The sequence below is a fragment of the Mchenga conophoros genome, linkage group LG14 (genome assembly GCF_057382185.1).
Source record: "Mchenga conophoros isolate Kocher_MC1m ecotype Shallow Benthic linkage group LG14, M_conophoros_male_GT1.1, whole genome shotgun sequence".
Lineage (NCBI taxonomy): Eukaryota > Metazoa > Chordata > Actinopteri > Cichliformes > Cichlidae > Mchenga > Mchenga conophoros.
Window position 1 is genome coordinate 19,621,190 of NC_140539.1, and position 16,257 is coordinate 19,637,446.

General features: G+C 42.3%; 1 protein-coding gene across 1 annotated transcript; it reads left to right on the forward strand.

Annotated features, from left to right (window-relative positions):
* The first annotated feature begins 12,694 nt into the window (after window positions 1–12,694).
* Window positions 12,695–16,257, forward strand: LOC146559622 (zinc finger MYM-type protein 1-like). The gene is made up of 2 exons (XM_085245153.1): window positions 12,695–13,048; window positions 13,829–16,257. The coding sequence occupies exons 1-2, from the start codon at window positions 12,964–12,966 to the stop codon at window positions 16,255–16,257; spliced, it is 2,514 nt and encodes an 837-aa protein (XP_085101279.1). The 5' UTR covers window positions 12,695–12,963.

Below are 16,257 nucleotides of genomic sequence, written 5' to 3' on the forward strand. Positions count from 1 at the left end.
GAGAGGTCATGCGGAGGCATATCTTTCGGTCAGGGTTACATTTGCCCCATTATGATGATGGTGGATACATCATTTAAAAAGTGTAGTGCCATTTGCTTTCAGCTTCCTTCCAATCACTGAGATTGTTAGAGGAGGAATTAGCTTTGATAAAGGCAACAGCAAAGAAAGAATGACACAAGAGCAGAGAGAGGACAAAGAGATAAGAAATCAGAGAGATGAGGAAAGATCACAAGAGGTCAGAAGTAATGGAAAGAAAGTTGAGACTTGCAAGTTCAGTTAAAAAGAAAAATCTGAGGTTCGCCTGTTTCCAGGATCTGAGGGAAACTCCAGAGTCTGGTGATAAAATGTCACTTAAAGTGAGTCCATTTACATACAAGTAAATGGACTGTATTTATATAGCGCTTTACTAGTCCCTAAGGACCCCAAAGCGCTTTACATATCCAGTCATCCACCCATTCACGCATACATTCACACACTGTTAATGCATTACACAATTATATAAAAAGCAATTAAGGGCTGTTTTACCCAAAATATAATTGCAACCCACAATTTCTCTTAACCTTAATAATGACATAATTTCAGCTAAAAACAGGAAACCAAGGCTACAATATGCACAGTTTACCAACAGAAGATTGGAAAAACATTTCCTGGTCTAATACGTTTTTAGGGAAACCATGGACCATGGAAGCACGGCTCCATCCTGCTTTGTACCAACAGTTCAGCTGCTATTGGTGTAATAGTGTGAAGGATAACTCAGCATCATTAAAATGGTAGTAAATATTTCTGCCGACTGCGTCCATCCTTCAGTTATACTTCAATTCAATTTTATTTATATAGCGCCAAATCACAACAACAGTTACCTCAAGGCGCTTTATATTGTACAGTAGATCCTATAATAAGAGATATAGAGAAAAATCCAACAATCATATGACCCCCTGTGAGCAAGCGCTTTGGCGACAGTGGGAAGGAAAAACTCCCTTTTAACAGGAAGAAACCTCCGGCAGAACCAAGCTCAGGGAGGGGCGGGGCCATCTGCTGCTGCTTAGGGTGAGAGAAGGAAAACGGGATAAAGACATGCTGTGGAAGAGAGACAGAGGTTAATAACAGGTATGATTCAATGCAGAGAAGTGACTGGAAAGGAAAAACTCAATGCATCATGGGAATCCCCCGGCAGCCTACGTCTATTGCAGCATAACTAAGGGAGGATTCAGGGTCACCTGGTCCAGCCCTAACTATATGCTTTAGCAAAAAGGAACGTTTTAAGCCTAATCTTAAAAGTAGAGATAGTGTCTGTCTCCCGAATCCAAACTGGAAGCTGGTTCCACAGAAGAGGGGCCTGAAAACTGAAGGCTCTCCCTCCCATTCTACTTTTAAATACTCTAGGAACAACAAGTAGGCCTGCAGAGCGAGAGCGAAGTGCTCTAATGGGGTGGTATGGTATTATAAGTTTATTAGGGTAAGATGAGGCCTGTTATTTAAGACCTTGTATGTGAGGAGCAGGATTTTGAATTCAATTCTGGATCTGGAGCCAATGAAGGGAAGCCAATACAGGAGAAATCTGCTCTCTCTTTCAGGTCCCTGTCAGGACTCTTGCTGCAGCATTTTGGATTAGCTGAAGGCTTTTCAGCGAGTTTTTTGGACATCCTGATAATAATGAATAACAGTCGTCCAGCCTGGAAGTAATAAACGCATGAACTAGTTTTTCAGCGTCACTCTGAGACAGGATATTTCTAATTTTAGAGATGCTGCGCAAATCAGCAGTCTTACATATTTGTTTAATATGTGCGTTGAAGAACATGTCCTGGTCAAAAATGACTCCAAGGTTCCTCACAGCGTTACTGGAGGCCGAGGTAATGCCATCCAGAGTAAGAATCTGGTTAGATACAATATTTCTAAGCTTTTCAGGGCCGAGTACAATAACCTCAATTTAATCTGAATTAAGAAGCAGAAAGTTAGCGGCCATCCAGGTCTTTATGTCTTTAAGACATTCCTGCAGTTTAACTAATTGGTGTGTGTTATCTGAGTACTTAGTTATCAACATGCTGTTGTGCACTATGTAGTTTTAACCCATCAGTTTTTTGTCTTTAATTGCATGTGTTTCTACATATGCATGTGTTTGCATGTGCATCTCAGCATCTCTCTGTTAAAGATTTAGTCTAGAGTGAATTGCGTCATTGTCCTGTCAGTCCTCAGCAGACTAATGAGCTGTAATGTGCCTCTTGAGCTTCCTACTCATTTAAAATAATAACTTTTTCACTTCCTTGCTTGATTATCCTAGAGGGAAGTGTTTCCCCACAGGCTTTAGATCGGTCACAGCAGATCAGCTCTCTGTGGCTAACTTTATTATTTGCAGAGAGAGCTGCCAGAGTCCAGAGAGAACAAAAAGAACAGAAATGAGAAAGACTTTGTCATGATAGTCATCAGAGGCAAAAAGGCGATGAGTGACACAAAAAGTAAAAGAGGAATATGTGGATGGGAAAGGGAAGATAATGAAGGTGGAAATGCATCGTGCTCATTTCTTGGCATTAATAAACTGACTTCAGACACCTGACAAGGAAAGAGACACTGGATAGGAGTGAGAGAGGAAATGAGAGGATAAGTGCGATGATGGATTAGAGGAGACAAAGGAAAAATGGGAAGAGGTAGTGTGAGGAGGATGATTTTTGAAAGAGTGGTAGTCATTATCAACCATGTCATGTCGGGTGGGAATGAGAATAAATTAGTAATAATTAAAACTTTAAAGTGAGATTATGGCAAGAAAAAAATCTAGTGGGGTAAAAAAATAAACGTTATGTTTGTAAAGGAAAGTACCCAATTATATAGCACATAAAGGCCGGCTGGCACATTCATGCTATTCTAATTTTCTTCTTTTCATTTTAAAGCTTGGACCTACAGTATTAGCCCAAAAGATATCAGTATGTTCTTACCCAGTGATAACAAGCTTAGCCTGACTCATCTGATTCCACAAAGACATATAAACTTATATATAACGGAAACCCACCAGATAGGAAGGCTCTTTGGCTGTCTTTGTCAACATCTTCATCCTACTTTCTAATTCCCAGTGCTTAGTAACTCCAATCTCTTAACTACATGAAAATCCTTTAACTACACGTGTTTAATGTAAATGTCAAATATTCTGATGTCACACGTTTTCTCTTGCTGTTATTGTGCTGAGCGATCCCTATACTGTAGATTGCTATAGAAAAAGAGGTAGCATAAATAGGCTCCCTTGCATTGCTCATTTGCAGCAAGTAAAATTAAATACATCCTCCACACTAGACATGAACCCAAGATGGCAGCATAACAAGCTAAATGATCCATAAAACTGAAGCGCAAGAGGAACCGAGCAGCTGGGGTTCATCTCAGCTCCTTGCAGAGTCTGACCCTGAATATATCAGCTCGAGGGTTTTGCCCTGTCAGCAGGGTTAAGTCAGGTTAACTGGCAACCTTTTTCTTACTGTAAGCCTTATTCTTGCCTAGCTCGATTAGTATAGTTTACATATTTCTCTTATCTCCTTTTGAGAGGAGCCTAAAGTGTTATTAACTACTATGATGAGAATTTAAAAAGCTCAATTGGTGTTGCATAATATACACCGTGGTCTATTCCTCCTTTGTGTCACGCTGTACCCTCTGTTCTTCCCCTTTCATCCCTTTCTCTGTCATCTCTCACATTCCTCCTTTCATGCATGCGAGGCACCAGACCGTGAAATCCACATTGTGAAACCCCTCTTTTGTACAAACACACACACACACACACACACACACACACACACACACACACACACACACACACACACACACACACACACACAGTCCTGACCAGACCCCTGACTCGTAACATTTTTTTCGTCTCGATTTCGTCGTAACTCAGATTTTACTAATTTTGCGACAAAGCTGGTCTCACCGCGATGTGAGGAAAACCTAAATCACATAAACCTTTTAACAAATAAACAATAAAAAACTATAGGGGTCAATTTCCCTTTAAACTTCAACTTTTAACCTTTGGCTGAATATCGTTGGCTCCTGCATGTTCTCTGTATACTGGAGAAGCGCTTAATGAAAGAGTTTGGACAGAAAACAAAAGTGCTGTTTTCATTTAAAAAATTGAAAAACTGGGAAACTACAGAGTAGCTTTGATTCCCTTTACTTTCCTGGATCACGTACCATTTCATGGAAATACATTCATGTCTTGATGACCGACTTCAACATGAAAAAAATGAACACTTTTGCATCATGAATGATTATTACAGTACTATTACTGTTGCAGAGAACACATATTATGCACAATGTGATGGTGTGGGATGCTTAGAGGATGAATGGACAAAAGAATGGTGAAGAATAACAACTGTCTGATTACAGATGTTCAACAAAGGTTATCTTTGCTGACATGTAAACACTTCTATTCGCAGCTGTGACGAGGACCAACAACTTGAAAATCCATTTCCTTTCTATTACAATACTGACTACAATTTTGCTGTCTGGAAAAGACTATTAAAACATCTGACTCAAATGATGAAGCCATTTATTTGTCACTTGCAATTGCCTGCAGCAAAATTGGACCTCTTCTGACCATACATACAATACACAAACATCACATCAGGTAGACAGGTCAGAACAGGTAGCATAAAGAAAAACAATCAAATGTACAAAACAATAGGGGGATGGAGGAGAGACAAAGAGAACTCTTGTTAGACTGACCTCCTAGTAGGAAATCAGTATGAGAACAGAAAAACCAAAAATGGCAGTAGATGTAGTGGTGTGTGTGTTTTATTTTTAATTAAACCTAGTAGTCCAGTAGTCATGCTACTAAGATTTAAATTTGAAGACCACTTTGAAATGTGTAAAGTTGAACTGGTAAATTTTGATGTAACTTACAGATCCTTTTTCAAAATATGCCCCAAAACACAAAAATACCCAGCCAACACACACATGTGGGGCCCAAATGGGGAGAAGCAGTGCTAATATTTGGGGCCCACTTGGTAAACCCACCTGGGACCCAGCTAATTTTGTCCTCAGTCCTCAGTTTGTTGGGTCACACCTCTTAATCTTTCAAGCCAGGCGTTTTCAGTCCCAATGCCACAGGTGTATGAAATTAAGAGCCTAGCTCATGGAGTCTGTTAGACCCACTTTATTTCACTGAAACCTTTGTAAAAGAATGGGTTATTCTAAAGACTGAACTCGAGTATGGTAACAGGATGGCACTGAAGCTATAGGTCAGCTCTTGAAGTTTCTTCCATCATTAATAATCCACGATCAACCTTAAGTGGAATTATGGCAAAGAGGAAGTGTTTCAGAACCACAGCAACTCAGCTACAACTCAGTGTCAGACCAAATAAAGTTACAGAGAGTGGTCGTTGAGTACTGAGGTATATAGTAAGTTGCCAACGCTCTGCTGATTCAATAACTGCAGAACTCCAAACCTACTCTGGCATTAACATCAGCACAAAAACCGTGTGCTGGGGGCTTCATGGTATGGGATTCAATATGTCGGGTTCGTGTCGGGCTCGTAACCGAAAACTAGCTTTACTTTGTTATCTGGGTCAACTTTGCTAGCGAGAGACAGAGAGAGGCGTTGAAAGGCTGCTCCAACGGAACTTATTGTTTGAGAGGCAAACGCGAACACGGTGTACAGTCGAGTCTTAGCAGCTTACTTACAACTGGGCTCGTCAGGCACTCTTTTTGGCTGCAGTGGTTATTATTATATTTACATGCTTCCAGCTCCTGTTTCTGCTCAGTGACAGCTCTTACTTTTCCTTTTTCTCCCTCCCTCGTTCACAGACACATAACGTGTATGGCAGTCCATTCTCGCTGCAGCACGGACTACACTGCCCATGAAGCTACATTCTTTAGAGCTATGCTTGTAGCATTCTGCCTATTGCCTTCATATTAAATAATTTTTGTGAATAATTTGTAAAAAATATTTCTTCATGTCATTATGCAGCCGCAAGTAGGGGTGACATGGGCCGCGAGATTGAGACACAGGCATTAGAGCTTCTTAATGCGTGTTTTGTTTGGGGCGTGGAAACCAAAAACAGAGAGAGCATAGCCAAACATATGAAACAGGAAAATACCACCATGCAATACCTTAATTTCAGCAAAGTAACTGTATTCTGAATACCACATTTTTAAATGGTAACTGTAATGGAATACAGTTACTCATATTTTGTATTTTAAATACGTAACGGCGGTACATGTATTACGTTACTCCCCAACACTGGTCATGTATTATAGTTCTTTCCATTGTATGGCTCTTCTAGCACAATCTTTGGTGTGGTATGATCATTAAATAAAGAAGAATTTTAAACTGCCTGCTGTGCCTGAATTGTTTAAAAAAGGCTTCTCAGGTTCAACTTATAGTAAAATCATGTTTTTGCATTTCTTTAGAGAAGTCACTAAACTTTTACTTTAATTATCAAAACCAACAAATTCATATTATTGTTATGCTCCGCTATCTTTTACTATATGCATAGTGTAAATTCCCAATATTATCTCAAAAGATGAACTTAATCTTTCATAATATGCAATAAATTGATCCTAATGAGAAATGATGGTGTTCCAGCTGTGATGGCAACCAATGTAAATGCATGAATGCGCCACAACAATGCTGATTTCAAAGACACTTTCTCTCACTGCAAAGTAAATATTCACTTTACTGTTTGATGAAAATGAAATGATGAGAACTATTAAAGACAGTCCAACCCAAACTGTGGAATGGGTAACCATTAGTGCTAATAACCAGAGATTGTAGACTCTTGCACAGATAATTAGTGCTTAGCTTTGGTTGAGTGAAACTTCAAAGTGACCGGTCTTAATATGTACTTATAAATGTGAAATGACAGGAACTTTATCTGCTAAACTGACTAAATGTCAGTTTAGTGCCTGTTCAGAATGGGCCAGCTGCAGCTTTCTCATGAACTGCTTATGCAACAACTTCAAACTTGACTATTTCTTTGGTCTGATATAGTTGCAGGATGTTGCATCCCACAAGAATAAATACTTCTTTGAACATGTTGCAAATACCTCATGATGATGAAGCTCTTGGGTGCACCAAAACAACCACATAAAGACCCTTTGGAGGAGGTTGTGTCGGTACGGTTTCAAATGAACTCCAGAGCAGTTAGTTTATGGTGTGAACGTGATCCGCACCAACTACCTGGTGTAAGACACAAGTTTGAGCTAAAAAACGTCCCATAGCAACATATGCTTTTCATTTTCAGTGTGGGAAGGTGCTATAGCTGTGTAAAGGTATTTAGGGGCTGCCAACTAGCCTTGAAATCAATGTAAATTCTCTGTTTTCTCACACAGCACCTTCTTCCTGTATTTACTTTTGATTCTCCTATGAAGGACACATCATCTGATCCAGGCATTCTCATGTGGTTTGTAGTGACGCATTTTGGTTCACCTTAGCTCACTTGGATTTTTTCTTTGTGAAAACAAACTAAAGCATGGGGAAAAACTACAAGTTTACAAGGTAATGAATTATGACCTAAGAGGTATACAGTGCTACACAAAAATCATATCATTGCGAATGGTTTGATAGCGAGTAGATTCCTGCAGTTGCCTGTAATTTGCAAGAAAGATGATGTCTTGTCTGCAAACACTTGGTAGCTGCTCGCTGAGCAGTAGAGAAAGTGTGAAAACTAAAATCAGACAGGAAACAGACATTGCTTTCTTTCAAAGTAAAGGTTGTCCATTTTGGGGGGTTTTAGCAGTAAGACAACACTCGTAGGGAGACACAGGGAATCCACACAGCAATGAGGGAGAACGCGACGCCGAACAGAGGGAGACGCAGACAGAAATACACAGAGGGTTAACGAGGAAAGTGGGAACACACGGGGAACACAGCTGACACAGATAACCATAACGAGACAGGGCGGGGTGAACATAACACTGACGGGAGACGGGCAGAGTCAAACAGGAAGTACACAGAGGTTCAGACAGGAGGAGAGAGCACGGGGAGAACACAGACATAACAGGCTGGGGAAAACATGGAATAAAACACGAAAGGGGACAAGGGCTCATGAATACATAGAGGGGCACACAGGGGGTGAGAGTCACAAAGGGAAAGCACACAGGGAACAACATAACCGGGCAACTCAGGAAACAGAACCTAAACAGGGAACTGAATACAAAAATACAAGAGAACTAAGAATACTGGGCCAACACGGCCCAGGACCATGACAGACACAACTTCTACTTTGATGGCAAACATTTTCTGTTTGCAGTTTGGACTTTTTAAACGTTCACTACTGCCGGGGTCGCAGTTGGTTAGTGTTTGCTCACAGGTTGGCATCTTCTATGCAAACGTTGGGCAACCACAGCAATTTGCTAGCAACCAAAGCATTTACAACAAGGTTTTTGTAGCAGCAATCCTTTTGTGACTGATTTTACCTAGCGACACCCAGCAACCATCACCAACTGGTCAGGGAATACACATCTTTCCCTAGCAACGGTTACCTACTGGTCTCAAGACTTGTGGAACTGAGACCTGCGAAAACCTTTGAACTTCTCACCATTTTACAATCTTTTGGGTCTCCAGAATTACAATTTCAGTATGAAGGACACCGGATGGACTGTTGTCAAACACCTAAAAATTTTCTTTCCTTATAGTCAAAACTGAAGCTCTATTATACAGGCATTAGAATTCATCATTCTCCTAAAGTAGCATGCATTATCTAAATCTAATATGAAAAAAATCTTCAAAACTTTGTAATAGTACTCATGTATTTTTTATAAGTTCACTTACTCTTAAACTAACATTAAATAAAATTGCACCGAATGCATGCGAAGAAGTTGGAATAATGTGGCCTTAGAAATGCTGATCATAAAATTTTCATTTTATTTTAATGGACTGTTGCATCTCTTTAACCTGTCTAAGGGTATTACTTTAATGTAGCCTTGACAGGCTTCTCTTCCTCCTGCAGACCATCAAAGATGCATATGCATTGCCAAAGTTGGAGGATACTTTTACAGCTCTCTCTGGATCAGAATGGTTTTCAGTCCTTGACCTTAAATCTGGTTATTATCAGATTGAAATGGAGGAGGAAGACAAGAGCAAAACAGCATTTGTATGTCCACTTGGATTCTATGAGTTCAACAGAATGCCCCAGGGAGTCACAAACGCACCCAGTACCTTCCAACGACTAATGGAAAAGTGCATGGGAGAAATGAACTTGAAAGAAGTCTTGGTCTTCATTGACGACTTGATTATTTTTGCACCAACGCTTGAAGAGCATGAGAGGAGACTACTGAAAGTCCTTCACCGTCTGAAGGAATTTGGACTCAAGCTCTCAGTTGAAAAGTGCATGTTTTTCCAGAAATCCGTTAAATACCTGGGGCATGTTGTGTCAAAGGATGGTGTGCAGACAGATCCAGATAAAATCGAGACACTTAAGTCCTGGCCGATTCCAAAGAATCTTAAAGAACTTCGCTCTTTCCTGGGTTTCGCAGGATATTACCGTAGGTTCATCCAAGGCTACTCTAACATCGTTAAACCTTTGCATGACCTTACTGCTGGATATCCTCCATCACAGCGGAAACTTCAAGCGAGAGCAATATTTGGATCCTAAGGAACCACTTGCCAGTCGCTGGACTCCTGCATGTCAACAAGCCTTTGACACAATTATCAAAAAACTCACGACAGCACCAGTACTTGCTTTCGCCGATCCCCAGAAGCCTTACCTTCTCCATACAGATGCTAGTTCTACTGGGCTAGGAGCTATTCTGTACCAGGAGCAACAAGGACAAAACCAGGTGATTGCTTATGCGAGTCGGGGTCTGTCGAGGTGTGAGTCCAAATATCCAGCTCACAAACTGGAATTTCTGGCTCTCAAGTGGGCTGTTACGGAGAAGTTTCATGACTATCTCTACGGCACCAACTTCACTGTCATTACTGACAGCAACCCACTCACCTATCTATTTACCTCTGCTAAATTAGATGCCACCAGTTACCGTTGGCTCTCTGCTCTTTCTACATTTTCATTCAAAATCATGTACAGATCTGGTAGGCAAAATCCAGATGCTGATGCTCTCTCTCGCAGGCCACATAGAGAACTCTCCAATGACCAGATGTCCCAAAAGGAGAGGGAGAGAATTCTCCGATTTGCCCAACATCATCTGGATCAGTCTTCCTCAATTTCCATTGATCAACACACAGTCAAGGCCCTTTGTGACCGGCAGCTCGTTTATAGTACGGCTGAAAAGATGTCCACCACCGCACTCATCCAGTCACTAACTGCCCATGCCGACAGTTTGCCTGACAGCTTCGTCAACGACACTCAGTTTGCACCTCCTGTTGTTCCTCAGCTGACGAATGCTGAAATCGCTGAGAGACAGAGGGAAGACCAGACCCTGAGGCATGTCATATTGCTGCTAGAGACTGGGGAAAGCCCACCTCCCGTCTTGCGGGATGAACTCCCAGAACTGCCCCTTCTACTCCGAGACCAACATCGCCTGGAGCTCCAAAACGCCATTCTCGTGAGGAGGAGGCAAGTTGGGGACCAGCTCTATCACCAGTTAGTGTTACCTCAGAAATTTCGGGCTGAAGTACTGTCAGAACTGCATGACCAGATGGGTCATTTGGGCATCGAACGTACTCTTGACCTCGTACGTCGAAGATTCTACTGGCCAAAAATGGCCAATGATGTGTGGAATAAAGTGAAGACATGTGAGAGATGCACCAAACGAAAAGCCTTACCTGAAAGAGCGGCACCCCTGGTGAACATTCGAAGTTATCGACCTCTGGAACTGGTTTGCATGGACTTTTTATCACTGGAACCCGACAGGAGCAGAACCAAAGACATCCTGGTAATAACAGATCACTTTACCAAGTACGCTGTCGCTGTCCCCACTCCAAACCAAAAAGCAAAGACTGTCGCCAAATGTCTCTGGGACAGTTTTCTGGTTCATTATGGTATCCCAGAAAAGCTCCATAGTGATCAAGGACCAGACTTTGAGTCACGCACAATAAAAGAACTCTGCAAAATGGCTGGAATTCACAAAATAAGAACTACACCATACCATCCACGAGGAAATCCAGTCGAGCGCTTTAACAGAACACTCCTGAATATGCTCGGAACACTCACCACAGAAGAGAAAACTCACTGGAAAGATTTTGTTAAGCCCTTGGTCCACGCATACAACTGCACCCGGAGTGATGTTACTGGCTACTCACCCTATGAGCTCATGTTTGGTCGACAACCTCGCCTCCCGATTGACCTGGTCTTTGGACTGCCTGTGGACGGCAATCAACTGACTCATTTGCAATATGTCCAGAACCTGAAGTCAAATCTAGAAAAGAGCTACAAAATTGCCATTGGCAATGCGGAGAAGCTCATGGAAAGAAACAAGAGCCGTTTCGACCAACATATCACCCCCTCTGAACTGGACGTTGGTGACAGGGTGCTGGTACGTAATGTGAAACTCCGAGGCAAACACAAAATCGCAGACAAATGGGAACCAGACATCTATGTGGTGGTAAAAAGAGCAGAAAATCTTCCAGTGTACACTGTCCGACCGGAGAACAAATCCAAACCGATTCGTACTCTACACAGAGATCTCCTATTACCATGTGGATTTTTGCCGCATTCCACTCGAACCAACCGAACAACTGTAAAACCAACCAGGAAGCAGTCATTCAACCCTTCTGATGAGGACTGTGCACAACCTCAGTCAGACGATGAGGATGAAATGATACCGCATCAATGGTATGATCCTGTATCAGAGCCTCTGCAATTCACCACTGTCCACAATCTGCCAGAACCGTCATCCGCCGTTCCAGCCACTGAACCTTTACCATCTGATACACCAGTCTGTGAACCTGCTACGCTCCCTTTGCCTCCTCTTGAGCCAGCAGAGAGCGAAACCCCTGACTCAAAAACCCCCGTCAAGGAGGAAGCTCCTGATACTGTGGAATCAGAGGACAGTCTGTCCTCTGCTGAACCTACCAATGTTGAATTGCGGACTGAGTCCAGTATGTCCTCTGCTGCTGATCTACCATCTAACTCTGACACCTCCAGCTCTGAACTAGAACCTCTGAGAACATCAACTCGGACCAGGAAACCTCCGGACCGGTTACAATACTCTACGCTTGGTCAGCCCATCTTGAAGAGTATTCAGGCACTAGTCCATGGCTTAACCACTGCCTTTACTCATGCACTGGAGGATGAAGAGGACCATCTGCTTACTGCCACTGAACAACCTGTCATCCGGACCCAACCACCATGTACAGGGACGTACATGAGATTGAGGGGGGAACCTGTAACCCATATCAACTACTCCCTGTCACATGACCCACGTCAGCTGATTTGAGGTCCCTCTTCTGATTGGCTCCTCCCACGTCGCGGCAACTCTGAAAACCGGCTGTGGAGGGATACTTCCGGGTTCGACTCCTGCTGTGGCTGTGAGCTTATGGCATTTAGAACGGTGTTGGAAAACAAAGCGTTTTCTCCCCTCAATTCATCTTTAAACTTTAAACTCAGCGGTAAGTGTCCTTAATATCTTTCAACCTTTGGTTGTCAGTAACCAGCCGATCGTTTTCGCGATTAAAAAATGACTTTGTGCGGCAGCGCTCCCACCGCAAGCAGAACTCCGGTTCAAAAACCGCTGTTTTTGAACACTTTCTTTACTTAAGCATTTTTATGGGCTTACTTTGAAACAAAGTGCGATTGAATGATTATTGTTATGTGCAGTGCCGTAGCTCCGCAAACGCACATAACGCACACTGCGTAGGGCACCAAATGGCCGGTAGGGCACCAAAAAAATCAGGGTCGTAAAAAAAAAAAGTAAACCATATTAATACTATAAATATCATATGCATTAATATGGTTAAACAATACAAAAGCAACATAAAACAATTTTCCCGAGAAAAGGGGTGAATCTGCTTTGTGCCCTGTCTCCAGTCTCCTCCTGGTGCCCCCCCACTCCCAGTGGTCTGTTCTATAATTGGTAAACACCTGTTTGAACATGGCCTCGAAACGGCAACAGGAGTCGGGAGCGGAGAAAAGAAAGAAGAAGAGGAAGCGTGATGAAACTCAGGCGTCGCTTGCCGGTAAGGCAATGTTTAAATAATAATAATAAAAAAAGTTCATTATTGTAGCCCTTGCTTGCACGCTCATGTCCGTCAACTCTGTGATAGCTCCTGTTAGCAGTGTTCATACTGTGTTAACAAATGTTGCAAATGATTGATGTTGGGTAGTTTGTTTACGTTGTGGATATGAATATAGAATGGACTACTAAAAGCAACTCATCATGGTCACTCAATTGACGGTTTTCAGATAACGTTAGCAATCGTGACTCACGATTGCTAACGTTATCGTGATTCGTGAGACTAGCATTTCCCTCCTCAGGTTGCTAGCTGGCTAACGTCATGCATGCTACTGATTAACCTTAACTTTGGGATAGGTCAGTGATGCAGTCAAGTATTATTATCAGATTAGACAAGATTACTTTGTATGTTGCTGCATTTCAGGATATCTATAAAGACGCATATCTTATTTATGCCATTGACGTCTGAACACATAAATAGTTCTCGTCTTTCTTTAGGTTCATAGATCAAGGGCGACATCTGTTGGTGAAACTGTAATATGAAACCTATATCTTCCAGTAATATAGATTTCCTACTTGCGCATTTATATCAAATTATGTACAGCATGTTTATATTGCCATTTGCCATTATGAAAATCTATACATGTAAAATATAGTTAGTAATTTTTAAATGTACCAGTGACTTACTTAATTTATTAGTCTTATAATGCAATCTTTCGTAGGCCTACTGTAGATTCAAAATTGTATTTCTGTAAAATCCCTGAATATTTTCTCTTGTATGCAGGGTCAATGCTTAAATATGTTCAAGGAGGATCTCAAGGACAGGATGAACCATCCAGTAGTAGTGCCATCCCTGGACATCAACCACCAGCCATTGTAGACCCTGCAACAATCCCTAGCCAAGAAGAACAAGAACCATCAACCACCAGTTCAGGTACAGTTCCATACACAAGTACCACTGAGAGTCCTGTCACTGAGAGACTATCAGAAAGTGACACTGTGGAGACATGTGTGCCCCCTTCAACCGATCCTGCTCTTTGGCCAGCTCACATTGTAGATGCTGATCGTGTTGAAATTGTGCGGAGAGGTCCTTTTAATGTCAGCTCTGATTTTAATTTTCCAAAGGGGCCTGATGGAAGAGCATTTCACACTAGCCTTAAGTTCAAAATTCTTCCCAATGGAGAAAAGGTTCACCGGAGCTGGTTAGTGTACTCACCGCAGAACAATGCTGTGTTCTGCTTTGCATGTAAGCTTTTCAGTGTGAAGGATATAAAGCTGAGTACAGAGGGCTTCAGTGACTGGTCGAACATCAACATCCGTTTGAGGGGTCATGAGTGTAGCCAAGACCACATACAGTGCATGCTTAAGTGGAGAGAACTGGACACACGGCTAAAGAAAAGCATGGCAATAGATCAACAGGAGTTGACCTTACTAGAGGCAGAAAGGAAAAAGTGGCGAGAGATTCTCAAACGATTACTCTCAATAACTCTCTCACTGGCTTCCAGAAATTTGTCTTTTAGGGGCTCTTCTGACTGTCTTTATGAGCCGGACAATGGCAACTTCTTGAAGGAAGTAGAGCTTATGGCAACATATGACCTTGTAATGGCAAATCACTTGGCCAACATAAAAGATGAAGGTTCCCACACACATTACCTCAGCCCTGAGACACAGAACGAACTAATTCAGATTATCTCTTCAGAAACATTCCGCGCCATTGTGAAGCAAATCCAGTTGGCAAAATACTTCTCCATCATTCTTGACTGTACTCCAGATGTGAGTCACACTGAACAAATGTCAGTCATAGTACGCATTGTTTGTTTCCAAGCACAACCAGATATTAAAGAATACTTTCTTGGCTATATAAATGTGGAGCAAACAACTGGCCTTAACCTGTCCAATGTTGTCCTTGACAAGTTGAAGGAGCTTGGCATTCCATTTGAAAACTGTCGAGGACAGGCCTATGACAATGGGGCCAACATGAAGGGGAAGAAGCAAGGTGTTCAGGCCAGACTGCTACAATTAAACCCGAGAGCATTGTTTGTGCCTTGTGGAGCTCACACGATGAATCTGGTCATAGCTGATGCTGCCAAGTCCTCTCCAGATGCAACTGGCTACTTTGGGTATTTGCAGAAGTTGTTCAATTTCTTTTCCAGTGCCACCCAGCGATGGGCCATTTTAACAAAACATGTGAAATTGACACTTAAATCTTGGAGTGACGTTAGATGGGAAAGCAGGCTTCAAAGTGTAACTGCTGTCCGGAGTCAGACAAAAGAAGTGAGGGATGCTCTCCTGGAGGCCAGAGAAGCTGTAAGTGATGCAGTCGCAAAGGTGGAGGCTCAAGTGCTTGCTGAGGAAGTAGCCTCATTTCGATTTTTGATTTGCTCCATCGTGTGGTGTGAACTTCTTACAATCACAAACCAGGTGAACAAGTTACTACAGTCCAGCTCCATGCAGCTCGATGTTGCTGTCAGGCTCATTGACACTGCCAAAAGTAACCTCTCTAAATACAGACAGTCTGGGTTTGATGAGGCTGTGTCAGCTGCCAAAGAACTCTGTGAGGCCCTGAACATAGAAACACAGTTGAAGGAGAAAAGGCTCAGGAGCACAAAAAGGCAGTTTGCATATGAAGCTGTTGATGAGCCCCTCCATGATGCCCTTAAAAAGCTTGAGGTCACATTTTTCAATTGTGTTGTGGACTCTGCTTTAATCTCCCTACAGGAGAGGTTTGAGACCATGAATCAAGTGAAGGAGAAATATGGAGTGCTGCTTGATTTCAGCAAAGTGAATGGGATGTCCAAGGAGGATTTAAAAAAACACTGCACTGAAGTACAGAAGACACCGACAGATAAGGGAGTAGCTGACATTGATGGACCTGAGATGATGCAGGAAATCATCAACCTTCCTCAGCTGCCACCACAGACGTCTGCTTTGGAAATGCTGTCATTTTTACATGACAATCAGCTTCAAGAGGTATATCCCAATCTGTGGATTGCTCTGCGTATTGCACTGACCCTGCCTGTCACAGTTGCCTCTGCTCAGCGAAGCTTTTCAAAGCTCAAACTCATTAAAACGTACCTGCGTTCATCAATGGGGCAGGAACGTTTAAGTGGTCTGGCTGTTATCAGCATCAATGGTGACGTGGCTCAGAAGCTATCATATGATGACCTTATAGCTGATTTTGCAACCAGAAAATGCAGGCGTGTGCCTCTCTAG